This window comes from Palaemon carinicauda, chromosome 2 (assembly GCF_036898095.1).
Source record: "Palaemon carinicauda isolate YSFRI2023 chromosome 2, ASM3689809v2, whole genome shotgun sequence".
NCBI classification, from domain to species: Eukaryota; Metazoa; Arthropoda; class Malacostraca; order Decapoda; family Palaemonidae; genus Palaemon; species Palaemon carinicauda.
The window spans coordinates 64,833,550-64,858,349 of NC_090726.1; the positions used below are offsets into that span (position 1 = coordinate 64,833,550).

The following is a 24,800-nucleotide window of genomic DNA, read 5'->3' on the forward strand; positions in this document are numbered from 1 at the left end:
GTTCAGCCTTGCCGACCTACATCCAGAATGAGGGTTCAAGTGGAAGGGGGAATTAAATTCGGGCTTCCACCCAACCATATCCCAGTCATAAGGGCTATGGAAGGCAGTCCAAGGGAGGACCGATGAAAACACTAAAGAATATGAGGATACTCGCCGGCAGCCGGCCTAGCTGGTGGCAGACGGAGAACCTCAGGCCAGTCCTACAAGAACCCTAGGGTCAATGTAGAACGACGGCCAGTAGGGTGTTGGATCATTCAACACGAAAGGGATAGCGGGGAGGGGGTAGGTGTCCTATGGGTAAGGTAATGTCCGAAGGCACTACCTAACCTAAAGAATTCTGGTCTCATAAAGTAACCTCAGGTAGGGGAAGTCATTTCCCCAGGTTGGGTTAGTCAAGGGAGAGGATCTCCGTAGGACACCAACTCGCAGGAGAGCAGAATCTCGTACCAGAGACCCTAGGCAAGGAAGAAATCCTTTCTTCGGTCTAGGGTCTACCAGCACAGGACTGTCTGCTAGGCCAGGGAAGGGGGAATTGTCGTACAAAACTCCCAAGTATGGCCTAGGGAGGTCTAGCCTCCTGAAAGAGCAGCTTAACCTGACCTGGGAAATCATTTCACCAAGACAGGGAGATGCCTAACACAGACTGATACTCTGATGTCCCGTCCTAAACTCAAAACCGACTCAGTGGTTAGGAGAAAGAAAACGGAACGTCTCAGTAAAACTTTGCCAGAACTCGGTTCACAGCAAAGAAAACTGAGAATAGCCTAGGCTAATCAGAGGGAAGGGGATAGCTCTTAAATCTCCTAGGAGATTGGTATCGACTTAAAAGGTATAGGAGATGTCAGTCTCCCCTTAAAAGGCAATACAAGAGCAATGGGGACATGTATGAAAGTATACTAAAGCACCTAGTCTAGTAGCCTAGGAGCACTGAGAATCGATCACTGAAACTCTCTGTATACTATCTTGGAAGAGGAAAGCATAATTAAGTAATATCATAAAAGTGTAAAATATTGCCTGTGCTTCAATAAAACTCTACCAGGAAGGTTATATCATGCATGAAGTGTGAGGGTGCCTAGGCTAGGAAGCCTAGCACTCGTGAGGCTCAATCATAATAGCCAAATTCACGACATCAAAGACATAATATAAGAATCCCTAGCTAAATATCTAAATAGCTAAAGTTATTAAAGCGTATAAATGCCGGGAAAGGGTCGTTCTGGCTAACTAAATGAACAGAAGAACGACCGCGTCACTGACGCCATCCGGCTGGCAACAGCTCTTGTTACGTTAATTACGATCTCAATCGAAAAGCAAAACTGGCAAGAGCTTACATTTACACAAGATAAAGATATTACTTAACTTTCCAGAAGCTGATGAGGCTGGGGAAGACATCATAGCGTCCAAAATACTCCAAAATAGCACGAGAGAACTGGGAAAACACCGGTCTAGCGAAGCTACAAGAGAAAGAATTCTGGATACCTTTGGTAAATTCTCTGGGATATATCACTGTAGTCAAATATACCTAGGAAGCTACTTATGAAGGAACTTCCATCACGACGACATGGCCCGAGCTCAAAAATACATTTACGTGCTTTTGTTTTAAATTTAGGGTGTATTTTATCAATCTAAGCATTTTGGGTCCAGTGATCCGATCAGCTGATCTGATCACTGCCGCAAAATATTGAGGTTGATAAAATATACCACGTACACTTGTGTAACCTTTGACCCTAAACGTGAATGTTAGTCGAGGGTTTGTTGTGACGTAGGTATGCCAGCAATAAAGGGGGATGGTGCATTTCTGGGATGCCCTACATGACACCACTCCTAGAAGATGACTTTCAGCTACTGAGGTGCTGTGGTAATTTCAAATGAGCCTGAACTTCCTGAACTTTCAAGGTCTCCCCTAAACACACTGTCACCACTTTGCACATTGATACACTAGCCCTAGAGCTAGGAACCATATTTCTCTGGTAATCTCGTTGCACTGGATTCCGTCTCTGTTCTAGCCTTTCACGGGAAGTCCTTGGAGACCAAAAAGCACTTTAACTCTAAAAAAGGGTTTATCCTCCTAACAGAGGTATCACATTGAACCTGGTGGCCATTGAACACCAACTTTTCATAAAAAGTTCATCTGAGCCTACAGTATACATTACTTAAACCTGTACTTTGTAGTACATTAATGAAGCAGTGCCATACTTTCTCTCTTCAAGGGAAATTGCATGGCAAGTGGCAGAGAGCACTTCAAGGGTAATAACATAGTACGAGGGAGAGATCTGAGAAACATACAATATATCAAAGAGGTCTCCTACCAAAATTGTCATTTACTGGGCTTGTAAATAGAACCAATGTCAAACAAAACCAACATTTTACAATGAATAAGTAAATAAAATTCATCAATTCTATAATACCTCTGAAATCAGTATTACAGCGACACTGCCACAAGCAGAGCCACAGGCACAGGGAGCAGGATTTGTGGGCCTAAGAGCCTCAATCACTAAGGTCCAGGTGATGAGCATATGAGAGGGGTGGCTAACACAGAGGTGACTGGTAGAGGGAATAGGGTAAACCCTTGGAGGAAAAATAACTGGAGATGCCCTGACCCGGATTAAGAGAAGCTAGGCTTTACCTGTCAGACTGTCAGTTCTTCATACCCCAAGTTAATCTCTGTCACTGTATTGGAATTTGTAGTCAGTTCTATTCAGACATTTGTTTAGAGACGGTAACCCTTATTGTGCTTTCATTAGCGATGGCTCCTTCTGTGCTGCTCTTGTTTGTATGAAAAAATTCAGCTGCCTGCCTTTAGGCAAAAATCAGTAAGAACAGTTGTGAGATTATCACAAGCTGTGTTCAATGTCCTCCATAGAGGACTATAAAGGTCAATGACCTTACTGTAGTTCATTATTCAAAGGAGTTTGTAACTGATTCACCAATAAGTTGAGCAACAAGTTTAACATGATTTTTTTTTAATAAAGCTTCACAAGAAGGGACCATCGCTAATAAAATAGCACAAGAAAATAGTTATCAGCTATAAACCAAGGTCTAAGTAAAACAGACTAAGTTCCAGTACGCTGTCGGAGGATTAACTTGAGATCGAGATTTGATAGTCTGACGGGTGAATCTGGCCAAACCCTGGCCTAACAGGTTCAGGAAAGAATTCTGAACCTGGGCATCTCCAGTAGTATTAATCCTCCTAGGGAAAACCCGTCGCACGGGAATATCATACACTTTTGGTCCCGAGGCCAACTTACACCCAAAACTGGGCTCAACACCTGCCAGTGCTGGAACTATATCTGCCAACACAAGTGTCATACTCTCAGAATTAACAATACTCTTGGGCTTAGAGGGGAACTACAGGGGTCTGACACTAGCAGCACCTTCACAAATGGTATCACCACAGGGAGCAGACAATAGGGAAACCACGGGAGATGTAGCCTTACGTACCAGCTCCCTCAACAGAGTCATAGATGGCATACCTGAAAGACCTTTGGGCTTACTCATTGTCAGTGGTTTGCATGAAGACAGCTAAAGAGCTTACAGCTTCTAAAGGAGTGCAGTAAACACTAAAAACCCTGCCAATGCAGATCTGGGGGCTCCTTGCTCCTGATGCATACTCCTCAGGGCCTGAACCAGAGGCATAAGCACAGGGGGCAGAAGGAGCATGCGTATTCACCGAGAAGAACGAAGCAGAGAAAGATTTTTTCGGTACCTTTAGGGCATTGCTAAGACACACACTGGCAAAGTCTTAGCTCTCTTTTTCCCTATCAGAACATATGCCTGCCACTGCACAGAAGGCCACAATCTGCACATGAGGATGATGCAAACAATCATGGCCCTACAAGATGCACTCAGGGAGTCTGGATCTACAGCTGGTTAACTCATATACCAGTTCCAGCATCCAGCCTTCCCCAAGCAAGCATAAATCTCTTCCTTACATCCATCAGCAACACTCACAACCAAAGGCATTCACTTCTTGAAAGAAAAAATAAATGAAAAATTTTGATTAGGGACCAAGCTTTATATCTATCTGTACTCGCTTGCAGCCAAAGCTACTTTGGTTGGTGGGGGGATCCCTCGATCCTTCCACTGATCGTTTAATTGTTCGTTAAACTATTCTAACGACTGTATCCAGCTCGCACTGAAACACCTCCCTATTAACAAACGATGGTTATTTGTTCACGTAGGAACAAATAATTAACAGCATTAAACTTTACTAGAACCATGTGTATTGAAAAGAAAGAAAATAGGATTTTTTTTTTATTTTATTGGTAAAAGTCCATACAATATGGAATGCCATCCACATATGAAAAGTGAGGTTGCTTAGAATCCAGACTACCAACTTGTTCTGCACCACAATCTATTTGTTTAAAAAAGTGAAAAGGACAGAGGGAATGCAAGGTTTTAGCAGCAGAAGGACCTAAAGTAATAAAAGAAATCAAGTGAACACAGTTAACACACAGAATCCTTACTGAATTATACACTATTATTAATAGAATGAAATACTATTAGCACTAGATCCAACTATGGAATTAGGTTAGGGTAATCAACCAGGAAGGTAACGATTTACCACCTTACAGCGAAGACTCACTGGCCTTGTGAAATTAAAAAGGGAAGCTAAATAAATTAAGAGCTTTTAAGGCTCATCAATAACAAAACTTGACTAGATAAGTGTATATTAGAGAATGGCATTGGCATCATATATCTTCACCAACTCCTGTACAAATATCCTGGTCTTCTTTGGATTTCCACTGGATCAAAATCAAGTTTCAAGTACTTGAACTTGAAACACACTTTTCCTAGTGAGGCATACGCACTCCTCACAAAAGTTATTTAAAACACAGTACTAACCTTACGCAGCAATATTAACAAGTCCAGAGAGAGACAATTGGACACAAAAATAAAACTTACCACAATCTAGAAAAGAATACGTCGTAAGACAGAAGTCGATTGAAGAACTGAATAGCAAATAACCCTGGCGAGTGGCTTCTCTCCATTATCTGCTTGAGTGTCTCATTACTTTACTAGAAAAATGTGTATTGAAAAGAGAGCAAATGGAATTTTTTTCAATTTTAGGGATAAATGTCAATAAACCGAGCTTCAAAAGAAGAAGCAATAAGAACATCAGAAGTTTATATAAATAAATTTCTCCAATTCATGATCCAAAAAACAATAGAAATATCACAAGAACTAACCTCTATTCAGACGATGAGTTGTAAGGAGATTTCCCAAAGAAAGAGATAGATCGGTTGCTGACTGATGAACACTTCCATCGCCTTGAGCAGCTAATATGCAAGGAGTTTCCTCACCGCAATTCAGAGCTTGGACATCCAGGGGACTAACAGATAACTGATCATTTCTATCTGCTTGGGTACCAGAGGAAGGGTTACCCGAGTTCAGAAGCACCTCTGGATGGAAGACGACAATTGCTATCAATGACAGAGCCATCAATTGCAGTAACTGAAAATAAATATGAAATTGAGAGAAAATACTGATGTAAGATCATTAGCATAATTCACTAAAAGCATCTTTTACACATAACACAGAAAATATAACTTGAGACAAATACTGTATACAGTAGTACTAAACATTTTCTATACAGACTTACATCATAAACCTATGATGCAAGTCTGTGTAGAAAGGGTTTGCTATTTTTTTTTATAAAGTCAGAGATTCTATTAATAGCACTATTTTTGGTTTGACGATACGGTAGTGTTCCATTAATTGCACAAATATCATAATTAAACCAATTCATAATTTCACCTAGTTACAACCACGACTTCCCTCCCTCTCCCTTCCATCCCTGCCTTGGTATTTGACAGTTGTCCCCCAAGTATTCAACAATAGCGAGTTTTATTAATTCCATGTATTTAGTTAATTCTGGTATTCAAAGAAAGTTTATGATAACATGTTCTTATTATGCACTATATAATTTATCCCAATTTGTGTTAAAATCTATGAAAAGTTACAAAATCATATAGTGCGCATCCAAAAACAAGCTCCTTTCATTGGCTTGGCGGGTATTGTTATTAAATCTAGACTTACCATCACAATACTTTATACTGTAATATCTTTATTTGTTAACATTACTTATTGACAAAACATATATCTGAGGGAGAAATTTAGGTTAGTAAATAAGTTTCGATTCACATTACTGTACCGTACTTGGTAATTCATTGAAAACAATAATGATATTCGGACAAAATACTTGCAACCAATCAGATACTAGAAAACTTTTCCGAGCTAAAAGGGCACCCCTGTGAAGTACTGCAAATGTGCCTCAGTTAAAAAATTCAACACAGTATAGTAACAACCATGAATGTTTATGGAATGGAATTTCCGCAGCAGTAGAACTACAAACTTCAATGGCAAAGTTTACAATAAGATTTGAATAACTGAAATGTGGTACCTGTATCGCTTTACTTTTTATAACTATTTCTATAATATTTTTCTGCATTTCTCAGATAAGGTAATGTCTATCATTTACTGTGTGATAATGCAACTTTTTAAGCACATAAAATTAAGAAATGCAATTTTTTTATCAGAACCAGCTAATGGAAACAAATTATTTGTAACATATTCATCTCTTCCGGTAAAAAAACCATACCCCAATAAAAAAGGGGGTTTTGATGATGGAAAAACTACAAATTTAGAAGTAATTTCCTTTTCCTAACTATACAAAGCAGAGGCTTTTTAATATGGACATATGTTTACAGCTTAGCTGGAAACTAATTATAAATTTTTGCGCGAGCTGTTAACAGCCCTGCACTAGTAAGCCGGTGTAGCGGGGAGTAGACCGACCTCCTCGCTTACATACTCACTCAATGAGATTCCCATCTTTTTATTGCAGACAGGAATTTTTGGGGGATAGGTGATGAAGGACAAGTATAAGTAAAGAACTCAGGTTTGTAGATAGTTATTGACTTCCAATTTGTCATTTATTCCAACACAAATACAAACCTTTCGTTCTTTATTATGAAGACTCACCCTTAAGTGGGTGAAAGTCTAAACTCCAACTATCTTGAAACCTGGGGTACAGCTCGGAGCTTGGTAGAGCATGAGAGGAGTTCCCCGAAACCTTCTGAAACTCTCAGCCTGACGGCCTGGGTAATCAGGATGAATGAGTGGAGAGCAAGCACGGTGACTTGACCAGGTCAGAGCAAGGAATGATACTTCACACCTAGACATTGACCAACTCCTCCTTGCAGGGAGATTGGGGACATAAAACAAATTTACAGTCAGCCCTCGTTTTACAAGTTCTTCCTTTGCAACTTCAGTTTCACGCGACAAAGAGCAACACAATACCTACTAAATAAAAATTCACATACTCGTGATAAGAATTCACGCAGTGTGATGTTTACAAATAGCCCGCATTCCTTTGAATTGGGTATGCTTTGCGACAATCCCTTCTACCCGCTCATTTTGTCCTAACTCCCGCGTCGTCTTCTCCCTGCCACCTCGTGTGTATCACGTCTCGTCGCAGAATTCAAAACCATATGCTTTATCTGACTTTGCCTTGCTTTTGCTAAGCCTTTGCTTGAGGATCATGGCCTGCAAGTGTGCTCCTGCTATTACTCAAGGGACTGCCAAATGGCAGGAGAAGGTCATGATCCTTGAAGAAAAGGTTTGTTTAAGTGCTTGATGAGCGTAAGGAAGGGATGAAGTACACTGCCGCTGGGAAACTATTCGGTGTCGAGAGTATCGTGAGGTACAAAAGAGAAGAACGAGGCTAATATTCAAGCTACTGTTGCTGCTAGTGCCCCTCGGAGTGCTAAGATTGCTTCAAGGGGGAGGGAAATGGGCATGCTGATGATGGAGAATGCCCTTTTCATTTGGATTGAAGAGTTTTACCATGTTTCAATATTGCTGCGCAGAACTTTGTAAGAAAATGGTGAATGGTCGTTACATGAAAATATGTACTGTTCTGTACACTTATTAGTATACTTGGTAGCGTAATCTTAAATTGTGATACTACAGTACTGTAATATTGTACAGTATATATTTTGAACAGTATTACAGTACTGTACTATAATGTTTTGTTGGTACAGTAGTTTCTTTTTTCTTTTGTATTTTCTGTTTATTTTCTGCACCTGTACACGATTACTAAATTAATATATTTTTTTCAGATACTGTACATACGTAATCCATCAAATACTGGGTCCTGTAGATGTCTGATTACCTACAGCAACAATAACCCATACTGCACCAGAGACTCAAAAATTTCATCAACATTGTTGCGTAGAATTTTGTAACTGTTGTTAGTGGTCGTTGTAAAAAATATTTTCATAATAAAATAAATTTTTGAAAATACTTACCCGGTGGTTATATAAATATAGCTTTAGTCCCTGACGTCCGGCAGAAATTCAAAACTAGCGGCAATCGCAGATTGAGTAGCCAGGTGTACCACCAGCGCCCTCTCTCGCAAGGTACCTGGAACCATTCCATGATTCCTCAGATCTTCCATGCCCATAGGTCTCTAGAGGGGAGGAGGGAGGGAATTAAATTTATATAACCACCTGGTAAGTATGTTCAAAAATTTATTTCATTATGAAAATATCATTTTTAAACACAAGACTTACCCAGTGGTTATATAAATATAGCTGATTGACACCCTTGGTGGAGGGTCAGAGACAGCCAACATTGTTGGAATTTTACTTAAGAGTTAATAAAAAAGCTTAAGGGTTCGTACCTGATAAGGAAGCTGACTTCAATGAATACTTTCATTATGTCCGCTTTCCTTATGAGATCCAGCGATCCACCAAGGGGGCTGAAGACCTCTAGGAGTTGTCAAACCGGAGTAAATACCCCTTTGTTGACAGGACCTCCTCCAATACCCTTGTTCCGGGCACTCTCAAGGAACAAATTGACCACCTGACTAAAATCAATGATTGTGGAAGACTGTCGCAATCTCCACGAACAACCATAAAAATACAAAAGTTCCTAGAGAAGAAAAGGGTATTAGGATTACGGGAACGTAGTGGTGGATCCTTCCCCCACTAATGCACTCGCTGTTACGAATGGTCCCAAAGTGAAGCAGTCCTCATAAAGAGTCTGGACACGTTTCAAAATAATGTGAAGCGAACACAGATTTACTCCTCCAAAAGGTTGTGTCCTTAATGCTTTGCAACGATCTTTTCTGCTTGAAGGCCACCGAAGTTGTTACAGCTCTAACTTCCTGCATCTTGGCTTTTAAAAACTTGAGGTCTGCCTCACTGCAATGTGCATGAGCCTCTCTTAGTAAGAGCCTGATGAAGAATGAAAGTGTATTCTTCGACCTCTGTAACGAGGGCTTCTAGACCGAGCACCAAAGAGCTTACGACTTACCTCGCAACTCTTTCGTTCAGCCCAGATAGAACTTCAGGGCTCTTACTGGGCACAGGACCCTCTCCAACTCTTCGCCAACCACATCCAAAAGGTTCGGAATCTCAAAAGCCTTGGGCCAAGGTTGAGAAGGGCGTTCGTTCTTGGTGAGAAAGCCTAACTGGAATGAGCAGATAGCTTTGTTATCTCGAAAACCATCGTTTTAGCTAAAAGCATGAATCCCACTGACTCTTTGAGCTGTCGCCAGACTGACCAAAAAAAGTGTCTTCATCGTGAGGTCCTTAAATGAAGCTGAAGGCAAGGGCTCAAACCTGTCACTCTTAATGAACTTCAGGGCTATATCCAGATTCCAAGCTGGTGAATCCTGGAGCTGTTGTTTTGATGTTTCAAACGATTTGAGAAGTTCCTGTAGGTCTTTGACATTAGAAAGGTCCAAGTTTCTGTGCCATGAATACGGTTGCTAACATAATCTTGTATCCTTTGATGGTAGAGGATGAAAAAATTGCATTTCCTTCGAAGATATAACAGGAAGTCAGCAATCTGAGCTATAGAGGTACTGGACGAGGAAACAGAGTTGACTCTGCACCACTCTAAAAACCTCCTACTTGGATTGATAAACCTTGATGGTGGAAGTCCTCCTTGCTCTTGCAATAGCCCTAGCTGCCTCCTTCAAAAAAACCTCTAGCTCTTGTGAGTTTTCCAATAATCTGAAGACAGTTAGATGAAGAGCTTGGAGATTTTGATGGTACCTTTCCAAGTGGGGTTGTTTGAGTAGATCTACTCTTAATGAAAGACTTCCTGGAGAGTCTACCATCCATTCCAGTACCTCCATGAACCACTCTCTGAGGGCCAAAAGTGGGCCACTAGAATCAATCTGGTCCCTTCGTGCGACACAAACTTTGCATCACTTCGTAATGAATTTTGAATGGTGGAAATGCGTACATGTCCATGTCACGAGCTGTTTGACGCTCGACGTCTCGTTCTGCTTGATGCTTGACGTCACGTCTTGCTGGACGCTCGACGTCACATCCTGCTGGACGCTCGACGTCACGTTAGCTGGACGCTCAACGTCAGTTCCGCTGGACGCTCGACGTCGGTTCCGCTGGACGCTCGACGTCACGTTAGCTGAAAGCTCGACGTCACGTTAGCTGAACGCTCGACGTCACGTTAGCTGGACGCTCGACGTTACGTTAGCTGGACGCTCGACGTCACGTTTGTCTGCTTGACTCCTTGAGTTAAAGTGGCTGCAACATGATATTTAACGGGGGAATTGTAAAGACGTTCGTCGTCAAGAACCTCTCGACTAGAAGTCTTACAACGCTTAGCGTCCAGGTGTGAAGTTTCCTGACGCTCAGAGTCTAGGCCTGCTACTCTCTTGTTGTTTGCAGGCTGATAAACTCGCATGAGCAAAGAGAGTTTCTGTTGCATATCTTGCAGCATATTAAAATTAGGGTCAACTTGTTGTGATACAGGAGGCGTCACGTCTACCACAAGCTCGCTTCCTACGCCGTTTAAAGAATGCGCAGAGCGTCCAGAGGACGATAACCAGTCTGATGGTGGAGAAGAAGCATGAACCGAGGTCATGTTAGGCTCAGACAGCTGTCCTGCAACTGGGTGAGTTGGACGTTTCCTGACAGTTACCGACATTCTAAAGGACGTTTGGCAATAGAGCTTTCTTCGGTAAAATGAAAAACGCTCAGGACTGCTCCAAAGACTACAACCAGAAGCTTGTGGTGTCATGATAGGACACTGATTGACCATGTCCACCTTCCTCTTCAGAGGTCTGGAAGCTTGACGCCAGCCTCGTCTGGGCGCTGCGTCATCCGAAGATGACGAAAACACTTTTACCTCACCTTTCCTATGATGAAGGTGAGCGTCCTGGGAAGCGTCAACAGGAATGCTCGAGGGGGCGTCTGCTCGGGAGCTAAAGCCTCTCGTTTCCTTTTGTCGTTCGACATTCCTTCTCCCAGGGGTTGGGGAGCTTGGAAGAGGTCTATGGTTGACATTCCTTGGAAGAGGTCTATGGTTAGAACATTCTACCTTCCTTCTCCCAGGGTTTGGGGAGCTTGGAAGAGGTCTATGGTTAGAAGAACTACAGGTCCTAGCAGACGCACCATCTATTTGAGGGGTGGTGCTTAAGCCGAAACAAAGAGCCAAAAACTGGACAACTTCCTCCTATACACGAATCTTCAGGTATTGCTTGAAGTTCGGATGGATGAGGATGTGGAAGTAAGCATCCTGGAGGTCTAAAGAGACCATCCAGTCGTCCTTTTCTACTGCTGTCAGGACTGATTTCTATGTCTCCATGGAGAACTTTGTCTTCTGAACGAAGGCGTTGAGAGCCGTTACATCCAGGACCGGTCAATAGCCTCCCTTTCCAAAAAAAAAGGGGACATTTGAAGTTGCATAGCCTGTCTCTTTGGCTCCTCTCTGTATCTGGTAGAGAGGTCTATCGGAGTAACCAATAAAGGAGGTTTCACTAGGAAAAAGATTTCGCATCCATCCTTTAGTACAGTAATAGCACAGACCAAAGGTCTGCTCCTCTCCTCTCCCAGGCTTGCCAGAAGTTGTTTAGTCTGGCTCCTACTGTTGTCTGTGCGATTTAGAGAAAAAGTATGCAGAAACTCTCTTGCTGATTTAGACACAAAAACCTGTGTGACCTTAAGGGCTAAAGCAGAAGAGACCTCTTAGACCAACTCTTGAGGGAGAAGAGAGGAAGAAAAAAGGGTGGTGCATACCTCAATTCTGACTTCTGAATGGGTGTAACACCAATGGACAGAAAAGAACACATTTGGGCTCTTTTCTTAAAGACCTCCGCTGAGAAAAGGGCTGCTAACTCATTGGAACCGTCCTTTAAGGCTTTATCCATGCCTGACATAATGAGGCTGAGACTTACAGTGTCCACATCCTTCAAGGGAAAGAAAACTTTCTTCCCCAAAGCTCCCAGAGTCCAGTCAAGGAAATTGAATACTTTGAAAGCTCTGAAGACGCCTTCGAAAGGATGATCAAGATCTGACGTTGACCAATATTGGTCCTTCTCAAGGCTATCCGATGCAGAGCGTCAACTAGACTCAAAAAGTTTCCTTGGGTATAGATTAGGGACTCCCAAGTTGAGAACTTCTCCCGTCTCGTACCAAACACTAGATCTGGAGGCCAATCAAGCCGAGGGAAAAAGGGAAAACAGTATTACCCTGGTATACTTGGATTGCATCCAGTCTCCCATCATCCTCAAAGCTCTTTTAAATGATCGAGACAGCACCATCTTAGAAAACAGACTCTCCTTCAACGCCTTCCCTAGTGTAAACTCTCAAGGCGGGACGAGGAGCAGCAGGCACAAAATAAATCGGAAACTCTTCAGAAAAAAACTCTCATGAGTTTCTTTAAGTCAACCGAAGGAAGAAGGATCTTAGGATCTTCTTCTAAGAGAATTCCTCTAAAAGATAAATAGGGGAAAAGAGATCGTCGATCCCTTCCTCCTACAAGTCTCTAACCGAGGTAGAGACGTCTTGTTTCCAAGGAGTCAACTCCTTAAGGTCCTGAATTCTGGCCTCAATGGGTTCAAGATCATTACTTACTTTTAGGGGTTTAATTCTCCCCCTCCATCAGACACCAAGAGTTTGTTCAAGCGGGCCTTGGTCTGAGAAAATAATTTCTTAATAGTTAATATTTATTTCTGTACCTTTTTATATACCGCCTGGCGTAACGATGTTCCAACGCTAGACGCTCGCGGTCAATACGATCGGAACCAAGACGTTCACGATCTCGACGTTTGGTCCAACTGGTGTAACCACGACGTCCGAGTCTTGATGCTCGACATCACGTCTAACTACTTGACGCTCGGCGTCACGTTTAACTGCTTGATGCTCGGCATCATGCTTGACACTCCAACTGCTGGACGCTTTACGCTATGCAACTGCTTGACGCTCGCGTCACGTGACTCTCGGAACAATGTAGTTCGCGATTTAGACGCTCGGAGCTATGCTTGACACGCGGCGTCAGGTCCAACTGCTTGACGCTCGACGTCACGTAACTGCTTGACGCTCGGCGTCATGTCTAACTGCTTGACGCTCGGCGTCGTGTCTAACTGCTTGACGCTCGGCGTCATGTCTAACTGCTTGACACTCGACGTCAAGTCCAACTGCTGGATACTTGACGTCATGCAACTGCCTGACGCTCGGCGCCACGACTCTCGGAACAATGACGCTCGCTCATCCAACAAGAGAGACAAAGAAGTTGCACTCAGTTTCAAACACCGTGTCAAACTCTTACAGCAGCGTTAGTAGTTTGCCGTCCAAAGCTCTGACGCTCGGAGTTACGTGGCATGACTTCTAACTGCTCGATGCTTCTGTGAGCTGAGTCAACTGACGGCGAAGATAACACTTTTACGTCGCCTTACCCACGGCGAGGACGAGCGTTCTGGGAAACGTCAACAGGAACGCTCGAGGGGACGTCTGCTCGGGCGCTAACGCCTCTCGTTTCCTTTCGTTGATCGACATTCCTTCTCCCAGGGGTTGCGGAGCTTGGAAGAGGTCTAAGGCTAGGATAACGACAGGTCCGAGCAGACGCATCCTCCACTGTACTGAATAAATTCACTACTCTAATTTATCAATGAAAACTTGCACTTTTAAACTCTTTCACATAAGTAGACCTGCCCGTTGTGAGAGATCTTACTCATCTGCCAAGGGCTTAAAGGAGAATGCAATAGGTTTTCTCTGTATCCTATATAAATTGTAACAAAATATTTTATATAGAATATTAAATGAACAGTATTTGTATAATGTATAAGTATATGTAAACAACCCTTATTACTTAAGAGTTTCCAATAAAAGTTGATTAGTCACACTTTACAATTGGAACCTCTATATGTATTATACGATTAATATTAGTATTCCCAATATCGAAAAAGTAAACAAAGATAAAAAGAATTGAGTACTACGTAGCGTAAATCTAACTGTACGCTAGTTTATTTAATCTCTGAAAATAGTTCGAAGATTATCTAAAGAAAGTATACTAAAAGGACAAATATTTTCTTAAAATAAAATATTCCTTTAATTTTATATAAAAGCTTAAATACTATTGGTTTGTAAATTAGTATTCACTTATTCTTTGCATAGAAAAAGAAAAGAAATTGCAAGTCATACTACGTAGTCTACGTGGTTTACGTTATAGGATTGTGACGTCATAGTGTTGGCGGAGTGTTTTCTTTCTGTCATCATGTTTTCAAGAATGGGTTCGTTAATTTTACAGGTGGAAAAAACTCCTAATCCTACCTTTTAAGCTACGAACATAACAATCAAATACCAAAGAAAATCAAAACAAGCGAATGCCAATAACCAATTTAGTAGTACATCACCAAGATAACTGCCAAATTCAGGTTAATAACGAGTGAATATCCAACGATGTTGCCGGCGAGAGTGGCAGGGAAGATCTGAAGAATCATGGAATGGTTCTAGGTACCTCGCGAGAGAGGGCGCTGGTGGTACACCTGGCTACTCAATCTGCGATTGCCGCGAGTTTTGAATTTCTGCCGGACGTCAGGGACTAAAGCGATATTTATATAACCACCGGGTAAGTCTTGTGTTTAAAAATATATACACACACTAAAAGTACATTAGTTATTGTAAATTAATCTTAAATTTACAATTGTATATTGCATACAGAACAGTAAAGAGTATTGCTACACTAAAACATAGTTTTTACTAACTACTTACAGTATTTACAGTATTCATGTTTCTTTATTAAATGTTACATACTTTACATACCTGTACTGTAGCTTATGTGCGTGGAGAGTTGTTAAATGTATGTAGTCGAGTCATCTGAATGAAAACAAACACTTACAGTACAGATGTACTGTTACTGTCCAATAATATACAGCACAATACTGTACAATATCAGTGAGTTTTATACTCTAGTACAGTACAGTAATTGTACAAGATAGGAACAACAATGTTTTGTTATATTGTATTTTACAGTGTGTATGATGACTACGTGCTTGGTAAAAATTATACAGGTTGTTTCATGTATTGTGCTGTAGCCCTTCCCTGTGCACTACATAGTGTACATGTGTGCACATATACTGTACACTGTACATATAATCAAACTGATTGAAACCATATAAAAACAATACTAGGCAGTATTTACTGTGTTAATTAACCGCTAGGCCACCTGTTCGTAGGCAAGAATTAGTGACTTGTTAGGATAAGAGTTAGCTCACCCTAGGGCAACCCATATTCACGATTTTTCTCTCATCGTGCCTGTCTCTGTAACCTAACCCTTGTGTAAAACGAGTTCAGAGGTAGACCAGCTTACAGAGTCCACTGGAAATTGTGCCCCAAAGAGTGGGAAAGATGAAGGAAGAAAAGGTCATCCATTCTATCTATTCATCCCAGACTAGTACTGGGTAACATCCACCTTCGACCGACTGCTACTGGTCCTCTAAGGGAGCTGAGGTAGTTAAAGATATCCAAGTTCCTGTGGGTTACATCTTCCAGGTAATAATCAGAGAAGGTTGTTTGCCATCACCTAACACCTGTTAGAAGTAGATGTGTATTATGTATTAACGTAATTTTGCTTTTGTTTACGTCAGCCTTGTTACTGCATTTTTGTTTTATGCAAAATTAGCATAAAGTTTAGTTAATAAGGTTTCAGTTGTAAATTTAATTTTTTTCTTTTGAAGTGCTGTTTTAACCTCCTCCCCGCTCGCTTAAAGATTTTTAAGTGTCTAGTTTAACGCTTGTCTCTTTTCTGGGTTTTTCGAGTCCTTGGTGAGAAGAGACACCTGTGTTTACGTGCAAGGAACTCGATTTCTTGTAGACACAGTTCGAGCTCGCCACTCCCCTGACCTACTGCAGCAGCTGGCTTATGTGAGCGTTTTAGAGGATTGCGATACCTACGTTTGGCGGCTTTAAGTAGGTGCATTTCAGCCACCTGCGGTGATTTGTGATTCCTGTGTGTTCTCTTCTGCGATCCTCGGCGCCGACGTAGGAATCCCGGCATCAAGGTGGACGCGGGAGGGACACCGCCGTCGACGCGTTTTAGTGATCCTTGACGTAGGCAGTTGCAGGAGCTTTGGAGCTCGTGGTGACAAGTAGGGAGGCAGTTGTTAGGTAGGAGATATCTTTTACCTTTTTTCGGGTTGGGGACCAAAGCTCCATTTCCCTCCCTTTGATGAGGAGTCCTGCGAAGCTGCACTCCCTACGGTAGCTGAGTGATGATGATGTTATTGGAGTCGCTACTTTGGTTGGAGCAGGGGGTGGTTTCATCCAGCCCCAAAGAGTGTGAGGATATATACAGTCAGCGCGGATCGCTGTGTCCGGGTAGTGGGCCGGACACAGCGTTCCGCGTAAATCGGAGGCATGGGGTTTATCGGGGAAAAAATCGACTGGGACAAATTGACTAATTGGCATCTTTTTATACAAGTTGGCATCTACATATCTGCGTAGGTAGAAGCTAGTCAGTGTGTTTCCTGAAGTCGTGGAGTGAGGTTGTGTCAGGTTGAGAGGGCCGAGTTGCAATCGTTCTTTTGTGAGTTCGCGTGGCATTTTTGTCTATCAAACCCCCCCCAGTGATGTCTAGACCCCGTACAAGTCACGATGACATTGTTAGAGTGATAACCTGTCATAATTTAGGTCTGCAAACAAAGGAAATAGTGAAGAATACTGGCGTGAACGAGAGAACAGTGAGGCGCTTGGTGGCCAAGTTCAAGGCAGGGGGTAGCGACGAGATCCCTTCTCACTCCCAGGCTGGTTCCCCCCCCCCCCCCCCCCCCCCCCGGAAGATTCCTGATCGTACTTTAGTTATTTTAAAGCGAAGCCTAGAAGAAAATCCAACATTAACGGCTAAGCAACTGAAAGAACAGAACCCTAAATTGTTGAGCGACGTCAATGTTCGTACGATTCAGGAAAACCTGTCGAAGCGCCTCGACTACGAGAAAGTGATCGCGAGAAAGAAGCCCGCTTTAACTGAGAAACAAAGGAAGAGGAGGGTTGCTTTTGCCAAGACATACAAGGATTGGACCTTGGAGCAGTGGCGAAGTGTCTTGTGGAGTGACGAAGCGACCTTTTGTGTGAGTGAGACGACCGGGAAAAAAGTGTGGAGGCGAAAGGGGTCAGATCCTCTTAAGCCTAATCTCACGGCCAAGACAGTTAAGAACCCAGCATCGCTTATGGTCTGGGGTTCGTTTGCCTACGGTGGTGCCCCAAGCCTTGTTGTTTTGCCTAAAGGCATAACGGTTAATGCTGACCGCTATTTGAACATTTTGAAAGACAATTTAGCGGATTGTTTTGCGGCTACAGGAGCTGAAATTTTTCAGCAGGACGGTGCCCCTTGCCATACGGCTAAAAAAGTGAAAAAGTGGCTGGAAAATAGCGAAGTGAACTATATTCCTGATTGGCCAGGTCAAAGTCCTCATATTTCGCCCATTGAGAACCTTTGGGCGATAGTTAAAGCCCGCCTTCGTAAAGAAGTGACGACAAACGTGACACTTCTCGAGGCAACTGAAAGAACAGAACCCTAAATTGTTGAGCGACGTCAGTGTTAGTACGATTCAGGAAAACCTGTCGAAGCGCCTCGACTACGAGAAAGTGATCGCGAGAAAGAAGCCCGCTTTAACTGAGAAACAAATGAAGAGGAGGGTTGCTTTTGCCAAGACATACAAGGATTGGACCTTGGAGCAGTGGCGAAGTGTCTTGTGGAGTGACGAAGCGACCTTTTGTGTGAGTGAGACGACCGGGAAAAAAGTGTGGAGGCGAAAGGGGTCAGATCCTCTTAAGCCTAATCTCACGGCCAAGACAGTTAAGCACCCAGCATCGCTTATGGTCTGGGGTTCGTTTGCCTACGGTGGTGCCCCAAGCCTTGTTGTTTTGCCTAAAGGCATAACGGTTAATGCTGACCGCTATTTGAACATTTTGAAAGACAATTTAGCGGATTGTTTTGCGGCTACAGAAGCTGAAATTTTTCAGCAGGACGGTGCCCCTTGCCATACGGCTAAAAAAGTGAAAAAGTGGCTGGAAAATAGCGAAGTGAACTATATTCCTGATTGGCCAGGTCAAAGTCCTCATATTTCGCCCATTGAGAACCTTTGGGCGATAGTTAAAGCCCGCCTTCGTAAAGAAGTGACGACAAACGTGACACTTCTCGAGGCGGCGCTCCATAAGGTGTGGGCTGAAATACCTGCCGAATTACTCCAAAACCTCGCCGATAGTGTTCCTCAACGACTTTTGGAGGTCAAGAAGAGGAAAGGCTACCCTATAGACAAGTAGCAGGGATATTGGTGAGTGTTCAATTAAATTTTTATTGATTTATATTGTGTATTAGTGTAGATATGGGGGGGGGACCAAAATGAATGCACGGCGGATGCTGCCCGGACAGACCGATCCGCGCTGACTGTACATATATTTTTTTTTTGTGTGCTTTGTTATTTAATTATTTGACTCTCTCGTTGAGTGTGTGGTGTTTCACGTTAAGAATTTTATTAATATTAAACTCTGTCTCAGTGTGTGCCTTTTTAGACATTAATGTTCGTATGCTAAATTGTTGATTCTCATTGTTAGGTAGTCACAAGGCTGACTGTTTAAAGTTTTGTTGTTCATAAATATTGTTAAGTTTTCCCAAGTGTTTTTGTTTCTGCTGACCAATTTGCTGTTGGGTATTTTTTATAAACACTGACCTCTCTTATCGTGCAATAAGAACTTGCACCACGGCCTGACAAGGTTCGTAACAATGTGCCACAGCGAAGTTTCTTTTAAACACTAGAGACGTACTTACGCCCCTAACATCATGACCTCTAGGTTTTCAACTCTGAAGAGAAGATTCAGAATTTAAGGTACATTCTATGACCTGATGGATCCAAGAGGAGATCGTGTTCTTCACAACTCTCATCTTAACCGTCCCCGTACTCACAAGAAGACACCTGATTTGTGGGCGAACTCCTGATGTGTGCCTGAGATAGCGCCTCAGCGCTCTCACAGGACATAGTAACAGCTGATCAGGATCATCAGTTACATTCCGAAGATTCAAAATCTGGAAGGGCCTGAAGCTAGAGTACGCTACAGCCAGATTCCGAGTCCTGGCAATAAACTCAGGGACGAAGCTGAATGTTACTTGCCCCCATTACCTTGAATGGGCAAGGTCATAGGATAGACCATGTAACAAGCTGACCCTCACTATCTGATGCTTGACTCAGGGGTTTGTAAGGAGCTCCTAGGTTAGGTTAGGTTCTCCTTTCAGGGAGCATAATACTTTCATTATATTCCAAGGAGGTGGTCTAACTTCTGACTATGGGCATGCAATGTCAAAACTCCAAATGAGCAAACACAATTCTGTCGAGGAGGAAATATCAACTCCGATCAGTCTAAAGACAAGGCTCAAAGCTGAGATTGCCAAGAACATGCAGAATTTTTCCTCCCTGATGTAAAACAAAAACTCTCCTAACAAAGGGATAGTGACATTGAGTGGAGAGACACCTCTTAGATGACACCAACCACGGAAGATAGTCCACTTCGCCTGGAGAGCTATGAAGTCTTTTGCCTGGCCAGAAAGTACTACATTGGATCCTTCTCTCTGGTTATGGTTCATTTTTTTCCTTCCCTACACATACATCGAATAGACTGGATTATTCTATTCATATTCTCCTCTGTCCTTATACATCTGACAACACTGAGATTACCAAACAATTCTTCTTAACTCAAGGGGTTAACTACTGCACTCTAATTGTTCAATGGCCACTTTCCTCTTGGTGAGGGTAGAAGAGATTCTTTAGCTATGGTAAGCAGTTCTTCTAGGAGGACACTCAAAATCAAACCATTGATCTATAGTCTTGGGTGGTGCCATAGCCTCTATACCACTGTCTTTCACTGTCTTGGGTTAGAGTTCTCTTGCTTGAGGCCACACTATTCTATCTTATTTCTCTTCCTCTTGTTTTGTGAAAGATTTTATAGTTTATGTAGGAAATATTTATTCTAATACTGTTACTGTTCTTAAAATATTTTATTTTTCCTTGTTTCCTTTCCTCACTGGGCTATTTCCCTGTTGGAGCCCCTGGGCTTATAGCATCCTGCTTTTCCAAGTAGGGATGTAGCTTAGCAAGTAATAATAATAATAGATGACAGCCTGGGGTACTCAGACACCTGTTTTGCCACTGCATGAGGAGATGCTGGATAAGCTTCATGCGTGAAGTTGTAGGGAAATGATTGCTCAGTGGAAAATCTCTGCATGTGGTTGCTGAAGCAGGTAGAGGAGTGGTCTTGGAGTTAGAGACCATCCTTCTCCAACATGGTTTGGACTTCTGCCTGAATGGATAGTTCCTTCGCTGATCCCTTCGCAAATTAACACAATATCACTGAATGAAGTCAATGGAGGAAGAGTGTATAAGAATAGGAGGTGGTACCTCGCACGGAGGACAGAGACAGTCCAAGGTTCGGCCCCATTGAACTCTCTTCTTTGCCACCTGTGCTCCAGGCATCCCCCACTGGTGGACAGGCAAGAGGAATGGCCCCCACCAGCAGGGAGCGACCATGTCTTCCCCTTATACCTCCACTCCTTCTAGGACCCTTGCCATGAAAGGGCTGCTTCAGGACTTGCTTCTCAGCGGTGAACTACTTAGAACCCGTTGACCCTATCCTATGTCTTTGTCAGTTGACGGGGACAATCTTGGTGTCGAGAGTGCTGAAGAGTAAGGATGTAATGCAACTGCCCTATAGAGGAGGAAGTCATGACTCGCCTTCCTCCAGCACTCCGCCACTGCGTCACTCTTTTCTGAGTTAAACAAGGAAGGACTCTTCACCGTTAAATTGTGTAACTTGAGTATTTTCTCTCTTTAATACCTGCCTGTGAAGTTTTGAAATGACAGAGCCATATTTTCTCAAAATCCACTTCATCCACTCATTGGTTAGGTAATGAGTGAGGAACACGACAGCCCTTGCTCCGAAAAGCTAAAAGGTGTTCATTGCCTTTCACTCATCTGGGTTTGTCCAATCCTCATCGGCAATCACATAACCAACCGAGCCAGATCAGTAGCCAATCCACGAAGCAGCTTACAAAGAAGACTTTGCAACCCGTTCCATGTTTGTGGCCTCTGCTGCCAGGAAAATTACTGGTTGTGCTACCAACTTATTAACCCTTTTACCCCCAAAGGACGTACTGGTACGTTTCATAAAACCCATCCCTTTACCCCCATGGACGTACCGGTACGTCCTTGCAAAAAAATGCTATAAAAATTTTTTTTTCATATTTTTGATAATTTTTTGAAAAAATTCAGGCATTTTCCAAGAGAATGAGACTAACCTGACCTCTCTATGACAAAAATTAAGGCTTTTAGAGCAATTTAAAAGAAATATACTGCAAAATGTGCTGGGAAAAAAATAACCCCCTGGGGGTTAAGGGTTGGAAATTTCCAAAGAGCCCGGGGGTAAAAGGGTTAAGTGTTGTTGTTCATCAGAGCCTGTATTGCCAGGTCTACGGGCAAAGGAGGGGGATCATCAACCAAGATCTCGTAATACTTCCTCTGCCGAACAAACGGGGGAGGAAGTACACAAGACGTGTCCTGCTCGAAGAGTCTGTTGTCCCAGGTACCTGTTAAAAGACTTTCTTCCTAGCTCACGTCCCCATCCTAGACCAAGGTATCTCAATCATGGTACTGTATTGGCAATTCTAGGGGCCTAGCAGAATCAATCAAGGACCTTATCTTTCCCTCAGGGGGGAAATAGGAAGGATTGCCCAGATTGTTGATCTTCCTTATGCAGGCTAAGACCTGCATAAAGGAATGGTCCGGATTTTTTTTGCCTTAGGACTGGCAATCATTGGCAGCACACCATCACAATGGTATGAGACAATGTCTTGCAACTCATCCAGACCCAAACTCACACCCATAGGGGGTCAGGTTCGTCAACTGGATTCCTTGCAGGAGCCTGAAACCTAGAGGGTAGGTTCTGCACCTCCGTTAACACCGAGACCGAAACCGAACCAACAATACCGTTCCGTTAACCTGAAGCCTCAAGATTTTCAGAAGAGTCTTCACATACTTCCACTCCCAAGGCTTGGCTGAAAAGGAGGCAAGGAGAGACGGATCCTCCTTCCGAGGAACTTCCACGGGCACGAGGCCTGAGGAGGAACCATCAATAATGACGGAGGCTCCAGGAGGGAAGTGGCTGGTTTGGCTGTCCCAAACTCTACCATGAATGAGATCTGAGCCTCTGCTGGTACTTGAATCATGGGCATCACCTGGGGGAGATGCTTCATGCCTGTGACCTCTTCTCCTCTTAGTCGGTTTGACTGGGATAATACACAGCTTTTTCCAAATAGGATCTTGGCTAGGATGGGTAGCCTTAGAGTCTAGGAATTGCTGATACCTAGTCGACTGCTCAGGAGGAGACGGAGCACGAGGCACAGCTGTAGAAGGAGTAGGTTTTCTGGAAGAGGTGGATCGGAACTCCCAGGTGAACCCGACAACGCAAGAGGGATAAGGATTGGCCTAGCTGAGGCTTGAGTAGATGGAGATAGAACAGGCCAGCTAACTGCTTTTTGCAGTGCCTCAATGAAGTCTTTAAACCATGGCGCATCCTTCATGAATGAAAACGACGTCCATGGGATCCCTAACAGAAAAGTGTTTGTCAAAGCACCTATGACAAGCAGCTCCTTTTCTTGGAAAGCTAATCAAAGTATGCATGCACGCTACCCGGGCTAGCGGCACAGCCAGAGAAGAACACAGACCTTCATCAGGGGGAGGAGCTTGCCTGCCTACCTCACCATCGTGTGGTGGGGTGAGTTTGCACTGAAGCGGACTCTCACACACAACTAGAGACTGATTGTTCGTGAACCATAACATTGTGGACAGGGGTTGAAACATTCGTCAGGGAACCTGTAGGAGGTTAACGAACTGCCTCTAGGAGGAGGCGTCCACTCGGACACAAATGAGCAAGGCAGAGGGATTGTCTATGACTGGGCACTGCTATCGCCCATGTATGTCAGAACTAGCTGGCTCCATTCCGTAGGGAGTAAAGGCCTGAGGCAATAAACCCGAAGAATCATGTCTCACAAGACCGCGGGCATCACCATCTGGGTGCTCTGAAGAACTCAACTCCAAAGAGCTGGAGCGAGACACAGACAAGTCTAATGCCTATTTATGAGGAACTAAATGGGGAAATCATTCAAGAGAGGAAGTCCTTTCACATTGGAGAGAAGGGCGACCTTCCTTGTATGGTGAAGAAACAGCGAGAACCGCGTTTTTCCTGCTGAGGGAGTTCAACAACCAGCATGCAGAGCAAGCTCAGCTGGCTGACTGAGATCAGTTGGCCTGCTCACCATGGGGGATAGCAAGCCTGGCCAGGACTTCGAGAAGATCCTGCCTGCAACTCCTGAGGTGGGCGAGAAGTTACAGAGGAGGCTTCGGCGATGGGCACGAGGCAATCTGGAGGCTCTGGGGGGAAGGCAGTGGCCAACCCCTGCGGAGGCAGCTGTGAGCTCTCGCTGTGCCTCTAGCTTCAGCACCTTAGATAGGAGACCTGAAATCCCCTGTGATGGCCTAAGCTGATGCATAGCGTCAGACAAAAGAAACTTCCCTCCAGCGGTGGCCGAGGTCACTTCGCTAGGGGAAGCGACAGGGTCCTTCGTGCCTGAGAGTTGTCAGGATGTCAAAGGGACATTACTCTTACTTATTTATCCTCCAGAGGAGACCAAACGAGCAGAGTCAGCTGAGGCCAGACAAGACGCTGAAGTAAGAAGTCGGGGCTTCTTGAACCTCGAGGATGACCCAGAGAGAGAAGAATCCCATTTTAAACTTCTTCCATCGCCTACCATACTGTTCCCACAGGGAGGAGGACCACTCCAACACTCTGCGCAAGGAGACGTCTGAGTGCATGAGTGTTGTCTGCACCAAGGGCAAAGGAAATGAGAACCTGTCTCCTACCCTAACATGAATTTGTCGTAAGAGCGTCCTACAATGCTAGGACAAACCTGCATGTTAGAAATCCTCAAAAAGATCAATCATACCCGAAAAACAGGGAAGAAAACAGAGTGAGTTTATAGACAGTTTTAAATGGTTGAGAGAGAGGAGGAGAGAGAGAGAGAGAGAGAGAGAGAGAGAGAGAGAGGAGAGAGAGAGAGAGAGAGAGAGAGAGAGAGAGAGAGAGAGAGAGAGAGAGAGAGAGAGATCAAAAGTGGATATACAGTCTAGCTGAGTGTGTAAGCAGGGTGGTTGGTCTACCGCCCATAAGCCCCCCTAACTAGCAGGGGGTTGTTTACCTCGCTTAAAAAGCTTATGGCTCATTTTCAAGCTAAGCCCAGAACAATAAATCCACAGTAAAGAACAAATGGTTTGTAATTGTGTAGGAACAACTTTAACATATAAAAAAAAAAAAATTAAACAGGCTTGGATAAAAGTATGTATGTACTCATTGCATTTAAGACAAAGGTGAAGAGTCTTTGACATAACAATGGGCGAGGCTAGACACTGTGCTTGCCAACTGTCGTTAACTACACTGTTACCAATTTCA

General features: G+C 43.5%; 1 protein-coding gene across 5 annotated transcripts in view; it reads right to left on the reverse strand.

The window, feature by feature from the left end:
• The window catches only part of LOC137625616 (lysosomal-associated transmembrane protein 4B), a 117,327-nt gene that overhangs the window by 41,187 nt on the left and 51,340 nt on the right, over nucleotides 1–24,800 (reverse strand). For all 5 annotated transcript variants that reach the window (XM_068356543.1, XM_068356540.1, XM_068356535.1 and 2 more), the window contains one exon: nucleotides 5,187–5,451. In XM_068356543.1, coding sequence (XP_068212644.1) covers nucleotides 5,187–5,451 — 265 coding nt within the window. The remainder of the gene's footprint in view (nucleotides 1–5,186; nucleotides 5,452–24,800) is intronic.